Raw genomic sequence first — 12,898 nt, forward strand, 5'->3', positions numbered from 1 at the left:
TATAAATAATTACAGTGCCTTCAGAAAGTATTCATACATTTTTTTTTTCTCACCATCTACACACAACAGCCCATAATGACAAAGTGAAAACATGTTTGTAGAAAATGTGACAAATGTATTGAAAATTAGATACAGAAATATCTAATTTACCTAAGTATTCACACCCCTGAGTCAATACATGCTAGAATCACATTTGGCAGTGATTACAGCTGTGAGTCTTTCTGGGTAAGTCTCCAAGAGCTTTTCACACCTGGATTGTATAATATTTGCACATTATTCTTTTAAAATTCTGCAAGCTCTGTGAAGTCGGTTGTTGATCATTGCTAGACAGCCATTTTCAAGCCTTGCCATAGATTTTCAAGACGATGTAAGCCAAAACCATAACTAGACCACACAGGAACATTCAATGTCATCTTGGTAAGCAACTCCAATTAGCTCTATTTTGTTTCTATTTATCCTGAAAAACTCCCTAGTCGATGCTGATGACAAGCATACACATAACATGATGCAGCCACCACCACGCTTAAAAATATGAAGCGGTACTCACTGATGTGTTGTGGTGGATTTTCCCCAAACATAACGCATTGTATTCAGGACATAAAGTTAATTTCTTTGCCACATGTTTTGCAGTTTTATTTTAGTGCCTTATTGCAAACAGGATGCATGTTTTGGAATATTGTTATTCTGTACAGGCTTCCTTCTTTTCACTATGTCATTCAGGTTAGTATTGTTGAGTAACTACAATGTTGTTGTACCATCCTCAGTTTTCTCCTATCACAGCCATTAAACTCTGTAAATGATTTAAAGTCACCATTGGCCTCATGGTGAAATCCCTGAGCGGTTTCCTTCCTCTCCGGCAACCGAATTAGGAAGGACGCTTGTATCTTTGTAGTGACTGGGTGTATTGATACACCATCCAAAGTGTAATTTTATAACTTCACCATGTTCAAAGGGATATTCAATGTCTGCTTAAAAACCAAAAACAAATTCACCAATCGGTGCCCTTTTTTGCGAGACATTGGAAAACCTTCCTGGTCTTTGTGGTTGAATCTGCGTTTGAAATTCACTGCTCGACTGAGGGACCTTACAGAAAATTGTGTGTGTGGGTACATGTTAAACACTATTATTGCAATTATCCTTGAAATAGAAGCCAGGTGTGTGTGCTGACGATTTACACTGATGATGGCCTGAGGCCTAAACGTTTGTGTTTTGTTTTCACCTTTCATTTATGCACTTTCTTTCACTATGATATATTATTTTGGCACCATGATGTTTCAATAAACATCCTTATTTTGCATTTAAGCCTCAGTTTTATTCATTTTTTCAACAGTGTGCGTGTCTCCATCTCTTCCAAAACACTATTACTGCACACAGAGTGAGTCCATTCAACTTATGATTGTCACGCCCTGGCTCTGGGGACTCTTTAATGTTGAGCCAGGGTGTTAGTTTCTATGTTTAGTTTTCTAGGTTTCTGTTCTAGATCGTTGTATTTCTATGTTGGCCAGGGTGGTTCCCAATCAGAGGCAGCTGATTCTCGTTGTCTCTGATTGGGAACCATACTTAGGCAGCCTGTTGGCACTTTTGTATTGTGGGATCTTGTTCTGGAAGGTTTGTGTATTTAACCTAGGACTTCACGTATCGTTTATTGTTTTGGTTCGTTGTGTGTACACTAATAAAAGTATGTACGCCTATCACGCTGCGCCTTGGTCCGCTTCATCATGTGTCAACGATCGTGACAATGATGTGACTTGTTAAGCACATTTTTACTCCTGAACTTATTTAGGCTTGCCATAAAAAAGGGGTTTGAATACTTATTGACTGAAGACATTTCAGCTTTTCATTTTTTTAAATAAAAAAAACATTATTCCAATTTGACATTATAGGGTATTGTGTGTAGGCCAGTGACACAACTTCTCAATTTAGTCCATTTTTAAATTCCGGCTGTAACACAACAAAATGTGGAAAAGTCAAGGGGTGTGAATACTTTCTGATGGCACTGTATATTGTATTTCATGACTAAGATGACACAAGAGATGTGCCGGACCATGATGACAGTGTTCACAAATCAGGGTGGAATGGCTGGTACACACTTAAAGGTATGTCTAATGTTATAATAAACCAACTGTGAAATGTTATTAGACTACTATATTGAACATCATTAACAGACTTTAGTAAGATGAGATTGACCACTCATTGTCATATCCAATTGGGACCATAGGGCTCCAAAGTTTGAGGTCACTGAATTTCTGAATACCCAGAAGACTTCGAACAACTGATCCACTAGAGTATTGAAGATGGATATTTTGAGGTTGAATTTTAACTCAAAGAATTGTCTGATAAAGATTATGATTAATTTACTTCAAAACATTGCTTTTCTATGGATGTAAAACATTTTTAACCAAGTTTCAGTACTGACATTGTGCAGTGTAAATATGTACATGTTTTCTTTAAAAACGTATTGTTGGAGAAATTCTACAGAAAATGGCTCTGAATATTGTGATCAATGATTAAAATGGCTAAGGTAATGATCTTCACGTCTTTTGATGTTGCTCTGAGGGCTCACAACCGACAGTCACTTAGTATGCTTCTGTATGTCTAGCACAGACAGGGGCTAAACTGACTATGAACTGCACTAAATTGTTAACAAAATGAGTAGTTCCGTCCTACACTTGTCATCTGAGGAAATGAGACTAGATTCAGGTTGTTCTTCACACAGCGCTGAAGTGTAATTCTTGCTGCAAAATCACTTGTGTGTGTGTTACTTTTGCCAGAAAATAACATGCTTTTCAATTAACTTCACCCACTCCATGGTTTCAGTTTCGAAAGCTCTTCAAAGATGGAAGTGAATGATTCATCATTGTAAGAAATTGAAACTACTAACCCACAAACCATCTTGTTGAAAGAGCTAAATGTTGAAGGATATAATGTAGACATAATCATAATGTAATAATGTTGTTATTACAAGTCTATTGTAGAGCCTCTCTAGTTCTTTCATATCTGGGAACATCAAAGGTGTAAGCGTTGTGGATCAGAATGGAGCCAGGCAGGGAATACTAACCTGTTTTAGCATAGATCCTTCAGTTATTATTTGACCTTTCCTTTCTTAGGATTCATATTTATACACGGAACAGCAGTTGAACTTCTCCATACTATTTGTGTTTATTAACCCAGAGCCCAGTGATATGTGGCCACTACCAGAGATATTTTGTGTGATGTTGATAAATTATGTATTATAAAGTGTGATAGAATATAGGCAGTCATGGTGATTCTATCAGTTCAATTTTTTGTGGAGTGGTCAAAGTAAATGTGACAACAAGCGCAACAGCATCATCTGCTGGCTATGATGGTTAGAGAGAACTTCAATGATTCCTCTCATGGGATGTGGACATGACGCTAGTGTTAGGGTTAGATGTATAGGCTAGGGTCAAGGTTGAACCAGGATATGGAAATGTGGACATGAGGCTAGGGTTAGGATTGAACCAGGATAGTATTCAGACCCCTTGACTTTTTCCACATTTTGTTACGTTACAGCCTTATTCTAAAATTGATTAAATAAACACAAATCCTCAGCAATCTATACACAATACCCCATAATGACAAAGTGAAACAGGTTTTTAGAAATGTTTGCAAATGTATAAAAAATTAAAAACAGAAACACCTTATTTACATAAGTATTCAGCCCCTTTGCTATGAGACTCGAAATTGAGCTCAGGTGCATCCTGTTTCCATTGATCATCCTTGAGATGTTTCTACAACTTGATTGGAGTCCACCTGTGGTAAATTCTATTGATTGAACATGATTTGGAAAGGCACACCCTGTCTATATAACCAAGCCATGAGGACGAAGGAATTGTCCGTAGACCTCCGAGACAGGATTGTGTCGAGGCACAGATCTGGGGAAGGGTACCAACAAATTTCTGCAGCATTGAAGGTCCCCAAGAACACAGTGGCCTCCATCATTCTTAAATGGAAGATTTTTGGAACCACCAAGACTCTTCCTAGAGCTGGCTGCCCAGCCAAACTGAGCAATCGGGGGAGAAGGGCCTTGGTCAGGGAAGTGAACAAGAACCTGATGGTCACTCTGACAGAGCTCTAAAGTTCCTCTGTGGAGATGGAGAACCTTCCAGAAGGACAACCATCTCTGCAGCACTCCACCAATCAGGCACTTATGGTAGAGTGGCCAGACGGAAGCCACTCCTCAGTAAAAGTCAAATGACAGCCCACTTGGAGTTTGCCAAAAGGCACCTAAAGACTCTCAGACCATGAGAAACAAGATTGTCTGGACTGATGAAACCAAGATTGAAGTCTTTGGCCTGAATGCCAAGCGTCATATCTGGAGGAAACCTGGCACAATCCCTACGGTGAAGCATGGTGGTGGCAGCATCATGCTGTGGGGATGTTTTTCAGCGGCAGAGACTGGGAGACTAGTCTGGAATGAGGCAAAGATGAACGGAGCAAAGTACAGAGAGATCCTTGATGAAAACCTGCTCCGGAGCGCTCAGGACCTCAGACTAGGGCGAAGGTTCACCTTCCAACAGGACAACGACCCTAAGCACACAGCCAAGACAACGCTGGAGTGGCTTCGGGACAAGTCTCTGAATGTCCTTGAGTGGCCCAGTCAGAGCACGGACTTGAACCCGATCGAACATCTCTGGAGAGACCTGAAAATAGCTGTGCAGCAATGCTCCCCATCCAACCTGACAGAGCTTGAGAAGCAGAGAAGAATGGGAGAAACTCCCCAAATACAGGTGTGCCAAGCTTATACCGAAGAAGACTCGATGCTGTAATCGCCGCCAAAGGTGCTTCAACAAAGTACTGAGTAAAGGGTCTGAACATTTACGTAAATGTGATTTTTCCGTTTTTTATATTTATAAATTAGCAAACATTTCTAAAAACCTATTTTTGTTTTGTCATTATGGGGTATTTTGTGTAGATTGATGAGGGAAAAAAACAATTAAATCATTTTTAGAATAAGGCTGTAACATAGCAAAATGTGGAAAAAGTCAAGCGGTCTGAATACTTTCCGAAGGCACTGTATGTGAACCCTAATTTTGACATAACCCTAACACTAACCCCAGCCCTAGCTTCAAGCCTAACCCCAACCCTAACCCTAATCCTAATCCTAATATTTTTGTTCTACCCTAACGCTATCCTTTATCTTATTTGTATCCTACTTTTTATTCTACTTTTCTCTTTGGATCCATAAGGTGCTCTAGCTCTGCTCCGACTGACTCTCCCATTGACCCAAGGTGCAGGAGCCTGGCTCCGGGTAGCAACGGCTCAATTTCAAATCAAAAATCAAATCAAATTTTATTGGTCACATACACATATTTAGCAGATGTTATTGCGGGTGTAGTGAAATGCTTATGTTCCTAGCTGTCACAGTGCAGTAGTATCTAACAATTCACAACAATACACACAAATCTAAAAGTAAAAGAATGGAATTAAGAAATGTATAAATATTAGGATGAGCAATGTCGGAGTGGCATTGACTAAAATACAGTAGAGTACAGTATATACATATGAAATGAGTAAAGCAGTATGTAAACATTATTAAAGTGACCAGCTATTCCGTGTCTATGTACATAGGGCAGCAGCCTCTAAGGTGCAGGGTTGAGTAACCGAGTGGTAGCCGGCTAGTGATGGCTATTTAACAGTCTGATGGCCTTGAGATAGAAGCTGTTTTTCAGTCTCTCGGTCCCAGCTTTGATGCACCTGTACTGACCTCGCCTTCTAGGTGATAGCGGGGTGAACAGGCCATGGCTCGGATGGTTGATGTCCTTGATGATCTTTTTGGCCTTCCTGTGACATTGGGTGCTTCAGGAGTCCTGGAGGGCAGGCAGTGTGCCCTAGGTGATGTGTTGGGCAGACTGCACCACCCTCTGGAGAGCCCTGCGGTTGTGGGCGGTGCGGTTGCCGTACCAGGCGGTGATACAGCCTGACAGGATGCTTTCAATTGTGCATCTGTAAAAGTTTGTGCGGGTCTTAGGGGCCAAGCTGAATTTCTTCTGCCTCCTGAGGTTGAAGAGGCGCTGTTGCGCCTTCTTTACCACACTGTCTGTGTGGGTGGACCATTTCAGATTGTCAGTGATGTGTACTCCGAGGAACTTGAAGCTTTTCACCTTCTCCACTGCGGTCCTGTCGATGTGGATAGGCGCATGCTCCCTCTGAAGTCCACGATCAGCTCCTTTGTTTTGTTGACGTTGAGAGAGAGGTTATTTTCCTGGTACCACTCCGCCAGGGCCCTCACCTCCTCCCTGTAGGCTGTCACGTCATTGTTGGTGATCAGGCCTACTATTGTTGTGTCCCCTGCCTACTACGATCAGGCCTGCTATTTTTGTGTCGTCTGTCGTCTTGATGATTGAATTGGAGGTGTGCGTGGCCACACAGTCATGAGTGAACAGGGAGTACAGGAGGGGGCTGAGCACGCACCGTTGTGGGGCCCCTGTGTTGAGGATCAGTGTAGTGGAGGTGTTGTTTCCTACCTTTACCACCTGGGGGCGGCACGACAGGGCAGGGTTCAGACCCAGGGCCCCAAGCTTAATGATGAGCTTGGAGGGTACTATGGCGTTGAAGGCTGAGCTATATACATTCTTATATAGGTATTCCTCTTGTCCAGATGGGATAGGGCAGTGTGCAGTGCGATGGTGATTGCATCGTCTCTGGATCTATTGGGTCGGTATGCAAATTGAAGTGGGTCTAGGGTGTCAGGTAAGGTGGAGGTGATATGATCCTTAACTAGCCTCTCAAAGCACTTCATGATGAAAGAAGTGAGTGCTACAGGGCGATAGTCATTTAGTTCAGTTACCTTTGCTTTCTTGGGTACAGGAACAAGGGTGGACATCTTGAAGCAAGTGGGGACAGTAGACTAGGATAGGGAGAGATTGAATATGTCCGTAAACACTCCAGCCAGCTGGTCTGCGCATGCTCTGAGGATGCGGCTATAGATGCCGTCTGGGCCGGCAGCCTTGCGAATGTTAACATGCTTAATGTCTTACTCACGTCGGCCACGGAAAACGAGAGCCCACAGTCCTTGGGAGCGGGCTGCGTCGGTGGCACTGTGTTATTCTCAAAGCGGGCAAAGAAGGTGTTTAGCTCATCCGGGAGCAAGACGTCGGTCTCTGTGACGTGGCTGGTTTTCCCTTTGTAATCCGTGATTGTCTGTAGACCCTGCCACATACATCTCATGTCTGAGCCGTTGAATTGCGACTCCACTTTGTCTCTGTACTGACATTTTGCCTGTTTGATTGTCTTACGGAGGGAATAACTACACTGTTTGTATTCAACCATATTCCCAGTCACATTGCGTTAAATGCGGTGGTTTGCGCTTTCAGTTTTGTGCGAATGCTGCCATCTATCCACAGTTTTTGGTTTTGGTAGGTTTTAATAGTCACAGTGGGAACAACATCCCCTATACACGTCAATGTTATTCTCAGAGGCAACCCGGAACATATCTCAGTCTGCGTGATCAAAACAATGAAGCATGGATTCTGATTGGTCAGACCAGAGTTGAATAGACTTTAGCACGGGTGCTTCCTGTTTGAGTTTCTGCCTATAGGAAGGGAGGAGCAGGCTGGAGTCGTGATCTGATTTGCCAAAGGGAGGGCGGGGGAGGGACTTGTAGCCATCCCGGAAGGGGGAGTAACAATGGTCGAGAGTTTGCTCTTTGTTATTCTCTTTCTCATTGTTAAGTAAACCTTTACCTTGTTGATTCCTGAGTCTGGGTCCTGCCTCTTTGTATCCTCGGTACTCGTCACAGAATTACACACCTCTCACGAAAATGGATGCAGCAGGTAATCCTCCTGGAGTTTCCCAGTGCCTCGACCAGCACCAGCAGCAGCTTGCCCAGTTGAACGCTGCCATGCAGGAAGTGCTCCAAACTCTGCATAATCTGCCCAGCGCTCCGGTTCCACCTCAGGGAGCGACGAGTTCACCCAGTACACCTGTTCCCGTGCTATCACCAACTTCTGAGGGATCCCTCGCCCTACCGGAGCACTATGACGGTAAAGCTACTAAATGTAGCGGCTTCCTGCTACAGGTTTCACTTTATCTGGCGTGTCAGCCTGAGGCATATCCATCTGACCAAGCCAGGATAGCGCTGGTGATTTCGCTACATAAAGGAAAGGCGCTGGATTGGGCCACGGCAGTCTGGGAAGGAGGTGAGGCCGCGGCGCTTCCCTACTCCACCTTCCTCACTCGGTTCAGGGCGGTGTTTTTTTAATTTTACCTTTATTTAACTAGGCAAGTCAGTTAAGAACTAATTCTTATTTACAATGACAGCCTACACCGGCCAAACCCGGACGACGCTGGGCCAATTGTGCGCCGCCCTATGGGACTCCCAATCACGGCCGGTTCTGATACAGCCTGGAATCGAACCAGGGGGTCTGTAGTGACGCCTCAAGCACTGAGATGCAGTGCCTTAGACCGCTGCGCCACTCGGGAGCCACTTTGATCATCCCACGGAGGGAAAGTACGGGGGTGAGTGTCTCCTCCAGCTACAACAGGGAGAGGGGCCCACATCTGAGTATGCTCTGAGCTTTCGCACGGTGGCGACGTCTTCCGGCTGGAATGAGCGTGCTCTGCACACGGCCTTCAGGAGAGGCTTATGGGAGGACATCAAGACGGAACTCGCATGTCGAGATGACGAGATGGACATTGATACCCTCATCGCCACATCCATCTGTCTTCACGACATGTTGAGAGACAGACAACGCAGACAACGTTCCCAACACCTCCTGGAGCCTCAACGCTCACCTCATCTGAGCTATGGAAGCCCCCTGCCTCCGAGTCCTTACCCAAGGAGGTGGGCAGCACCCTCTACACCACCACGGACCACAGATCTCCTGGTGGCTCCCAATCTAGGCGGTATGACTCCCGTCGCCACTCTGTGAAACCATTGTTTTTAGTTCCTATAACGGTGACTATCCTTCTCTTCCATTTCCACTGCAATGATAGATTCCGGATCAGCGGGGAACCTTATAGATAGGGAGCTGGTCTCTGAATGGGGGTTGCCCACTAAGCCACTGCCTTCTCCGCTACACATCACCTCGCTGGACAATAAACCACTTGGATCAGGCACCATTACGCACATCACTCTCCCCATCACCATCACCATTCCCACACTACCGGAGCACCACGAGGAGCTGACATTCCACAGCATCACGTCACCCCTTCACCGGATCGTCTTGAGATTGCCCTGGCTCAGACTACACAACCCCACCATCAATTGGATCACCAAGAGGATCACAGCCTGGTCCACCTCATGCCGGAAGACCTGCCTGCCGGTGGTTTGTTGTTCCACGTCAGTGGAGAGTCCGGAGTCCGCCCTCCAGCCCACTATTCCACGTGAGTATGCAGATCTCTCCGATGTCTTCTCTTCATCAAAAGCTATGTGTCTCCCTCCTCACAGGCCCTGGGACTGCGCCATTGACCTGCTGGAGGGACAACACCCCCCGAAGAGTTGCATTTACTCCCTTTCCATGGCGGAGACTGAGGCCATGGAGAAGTACAGTGAGGGAAAAAAGGATTTGATCCCCTGCTGATTTTGTACGTTTGCCCACTGACAAAGAAATTATCAGTCTATAATTTTAATGGTAGGTTTATTTGAACAGTGAGAGACAGAATAACAACAAACAAATCCAGAAAAACGCATGTCAAAAATGTTATAAATTGATTAGCATTTTAATGAGGGAAATAAGTATTTGTCCCCCTCTCAATCAGAAAGATGTCTGGCTCCCAGGTGTCTTTTATACAGGTAACGAGCTGAGATTAGGAGCACACTCTTTTTGAAGTGCGTTTTTCTGAATTTTTTTGTTGTTATTCTGTCTCTCACTGTTCAAATAAACCTACCATTCAAATTATAGACTGATCATTTCTTTGTCAGTGGGCAAACGTACAAAATCAGCAGGGGATCAAATACTACAGGAGGCTCAAAGGGAGAAGGAAGTAGTGGAAGCAAGGAGAGAGGAGCTGGTCAGGCTACAAAGGGAGCGTGTGTTCATTGAGGAACCTAGGTATGCGGAGATATGGACGCATTCACAGCCCAGTGCGTCCTGTGCCAGCGCCCCGCACGTGCCGCTGTCGACGAGTGGTTCCGCAAGGCCGGACAGGTCTGGGATGCCGCCCATGTCCGTCTCCAGAGGGCTATTCGTCGGCAGAAGGACCAAGCTGACCGCCACCGCAGTGAGGCTCCTGTATTCCAGCCTGGTGATCGTGTCTGGCTGTCCACTCGAAACCTCCCTCTCCGCCTGTCCTGCAAGAAACTGAGCCCCCGGTTTGTGGGGCCGTTTAAGGTCCTCTGGTGGCTAATGAGGTGTCGTACCGGCTGCTCCTTCCCCCTCACTACTGTGTCTCACCTACTTTTCATGTGTCTCTCCTCAGGCCGGTGGTTCCTGGTCCTCTGGCGGATGCCGTCCCCCGGGGTACGCCCCCTCCACCCCTGGAAATTGACGGGAGTCCGGTGTATGCTGTGAGGGACCTGCCGGACACCAGGTTCCGTGGGGGACGGCTCCATTACCTGGTGGACTGGGAGGGGTATGGTCCTGAGGAAAGGAGCTGGGTTCTGGCTGGGGACGTTCTGGACCCAACCTAATTCGGGACGTCCACCGTCGCTGCCCTGAACGGCCCGCTCCTCATCCTCAGGGTCGTCCTAAAGGCTGGTGATGTCCTGCGGCGGTAGCCGCACGTCCGGGTGGGGGGGGGACTGTCACATCTCCTCCCGTTGCTCCCCTCTGGCGCTCTGATTCGCCGGTCTACTAAGCCACCGGTCTGAGAGCACCACCTCGCAATACAGGAATGAAAACCCAACGCACCCTAATCACCTCCAGCGCACCTGCACCTCATCATCTCATCACCACCACTATTTAGTCCTGGACTGTTCAGTCATTGTTGTGTGTAATTGTTAGCATCGTGTCGTTTACTCGCTCTTTGTTATTCTCTTTCTCATTGTTAAGTAAACCTTTACGTTGTTGATTCCTGCATCTGCGTCCTGCCTCTTCATGTCCTCAGTACTCGTCACAGAGTATGTTACAGGCCCTGATGTCTCTCTGGAAGGAGATCCTTGCCCTGAGCTCGTCTACTTTATTGTCCAGGGACTGAACATTAGCAAGTAATATACTCGGAAGCAGTGGATGCTGTGCATGCCTCCTGAGAGTCGGACTAGACGTCCACTCCATATACCTCTTCTCCGCCGCGGCGTCTTGGAGCAGCCTCTGGGATAAGTTCAATTGCCCTGCGGGGTACAAACAAAGGATCCAATTCGGGAATGTCGTATTTCTGGTAGTAATGTTGGTGAGTTACCGTCACTCTGAAATTCAGAAGTTATTTCCGGCTGTATGTAATAACACAAAAAAACATTCCGGGCTAATAATGTAAGAAATAACATACAAAAAACGAAATACTGCAAAGTTTCTTAGGAGCTAGAAGCAGAGCTGCCATGTCTGCTTTTGACCTACACCTATATCTAACCCTTTACCCTATGTTTTCTGGACTTGTTAACAACTACATGTTGTTGTATGTAAAAAGAAATGAAGTGCACAGGAAAAAAAAGAAAGATGCCAGTGCCACTGTACCACCAACAGAGGACAGTGTTTAGCCACATTTGTCATGAACCAGGGGCCAATGTGATTTGATCAGATTAGAAGTCCTTATACAGGCCTCGTTTTATGATAATGTTGTGGTTTTGCTGTAGAGTTATAATGACCTATTAGCTTGCCTTTAGGCTATCTTGGGCTACAGCTAGCATCCATGTAGATAGCAAGAAATACTCACAGGAGGCGTATGAACCCCACACAACGACATACTGTAGTAACTGGCACGAATCTCAGGTTTAATGCACGCTGTCGGTTGTACAATATAGTGCTCTACCTCCAGCACAGCAGGACATTATTGATCGCTATGCAGAGCAAATATGAGCACCATTTTCACATCATACAACCGGATATTTAACTCCCCAACGGGACCGGATACGGATACGTGACATATAACTGTAACAACAACTTTGACTGTTACTGCATGTAGCCCTACAGTACTGCATTTTGCTATTTAACCTCTACACTTTATTATGTATGCAGGGGAAAATCTTTCCATTGTATACAGTACAAATACTAAGTGGAAACATTTGCAATTTATTTGTTTACACTATAAAAACCCATCCAAGCCTTGATCATGGGTTTGAAGAACAGACCCACAGTAAAACAGATTGCTGCGCGTTAGAAGTGATGGGGTAATGGAATGCAGAGTGAACAACAAGCCAGGCTGCTTCCTTTAAGTATTATGTTTTTCATGACTGACATCAATCATTAGTTGCTTTTATGGGGATCATTCATCAGTGCTGGTCTGTTTTTTAGGGATGTCTGGTTTCTCTGAGCAAAGAGCAGAGGAGAGCAGCACATCTCATCTGACCTCTCTCTCTAGCCAGAAGACTCCATGTGGACTTCAGCACAGCTTGGCTTCCCTGGAAAACTGCTTTCGGGGAGTTCTTGTTGTGATACAACCCGCACTCTTCCAAATCATTAGATTAACTTTTGGGGGAACCAAGCTAGTTTTTTTCCATTTCCTTCGCCACTCTGCTGACACAGAATCAAAGTAGTTCTTTAGGGATTACGGTATCTGGTTTCATTTAATGTACAAAGCTATCCCTGGTGCAATGAGCCCTTCAAAAGTTCCTCACCCATAAACAGCTCGCCTCGCTAAAGTAACTGTGCTTTCATTATCAAGTCCTTTTCAGTTACATAACTTTTTGGAATTTTGCTTTCTTAGTCAGGTTTTCAAAGAGAATTGGAAAACGGACCTCACTTTTTGATTTGACATAGCATTTTGGTGACTCATTGGTAGGTTGACAGCCCCAGATGCAGGGTCCAACACTGTGTGCCTGCCTGGTGTAGTGAGAAACTACAGC

General features: G+C 45.3%; 1 protein-coding gene across 1 annotated transcript; it reads left to right on the top strand.

The window, feature by feature from the left end:
- Positions 1–7,936: 7,936 nt before the first annotated feature.
- Positions 7,937–10,881, top strand: LOC311137179 (chromobox protein homolog 7-like). The gene is made up of 2 exons (XM_084171534.1): positions 7,937–9,345; positions 10,381–10,881. Exons 1-2 carry the CDS (start codon positions 9,263–9,265, stop codon positions 10,589–10,591), a joined length of 294 nt encoding a protein of 97 aa, XP_084027660.1. The 5' UTR covers positions 7,937–9,262; the 3' UTR covers positions 10,592–10,881.
- Positions 10,882–12,898: the final 2,017 nt, after the last annotated feature.

Source organism: Coregonus lavaretus (genome assembly GCF_964263955.1).
Source record: "Coregonus lavaretus genome assembly, chromosome: 11".
In the NCBI taxonomy this organism is placed as follows: Eukaryota; Metazoa; Chordata; class Actinopteri; order Salmoniformes; family Salmonidae; genus Coregonus; species Coregonus lavaretus.

Bases quoted from the DNA above. Each gene is read 5' to 3' on its own strand.
- LOC311137179 (XM_084171534.1), top strand. From the start codon at position 9,263: ATGCCGGAAGACCTGCCTGCCGGTGGTTTGTTGTTCCACGTCAGTGGA. The intron at 9,346-10,380 runs GTGAGTATGCAG...GTCTCTCCTCAG, and splicing joins CCTCCAGCCCACTATTCCAC to GCCGGTGGTTCCTGGTCCTC.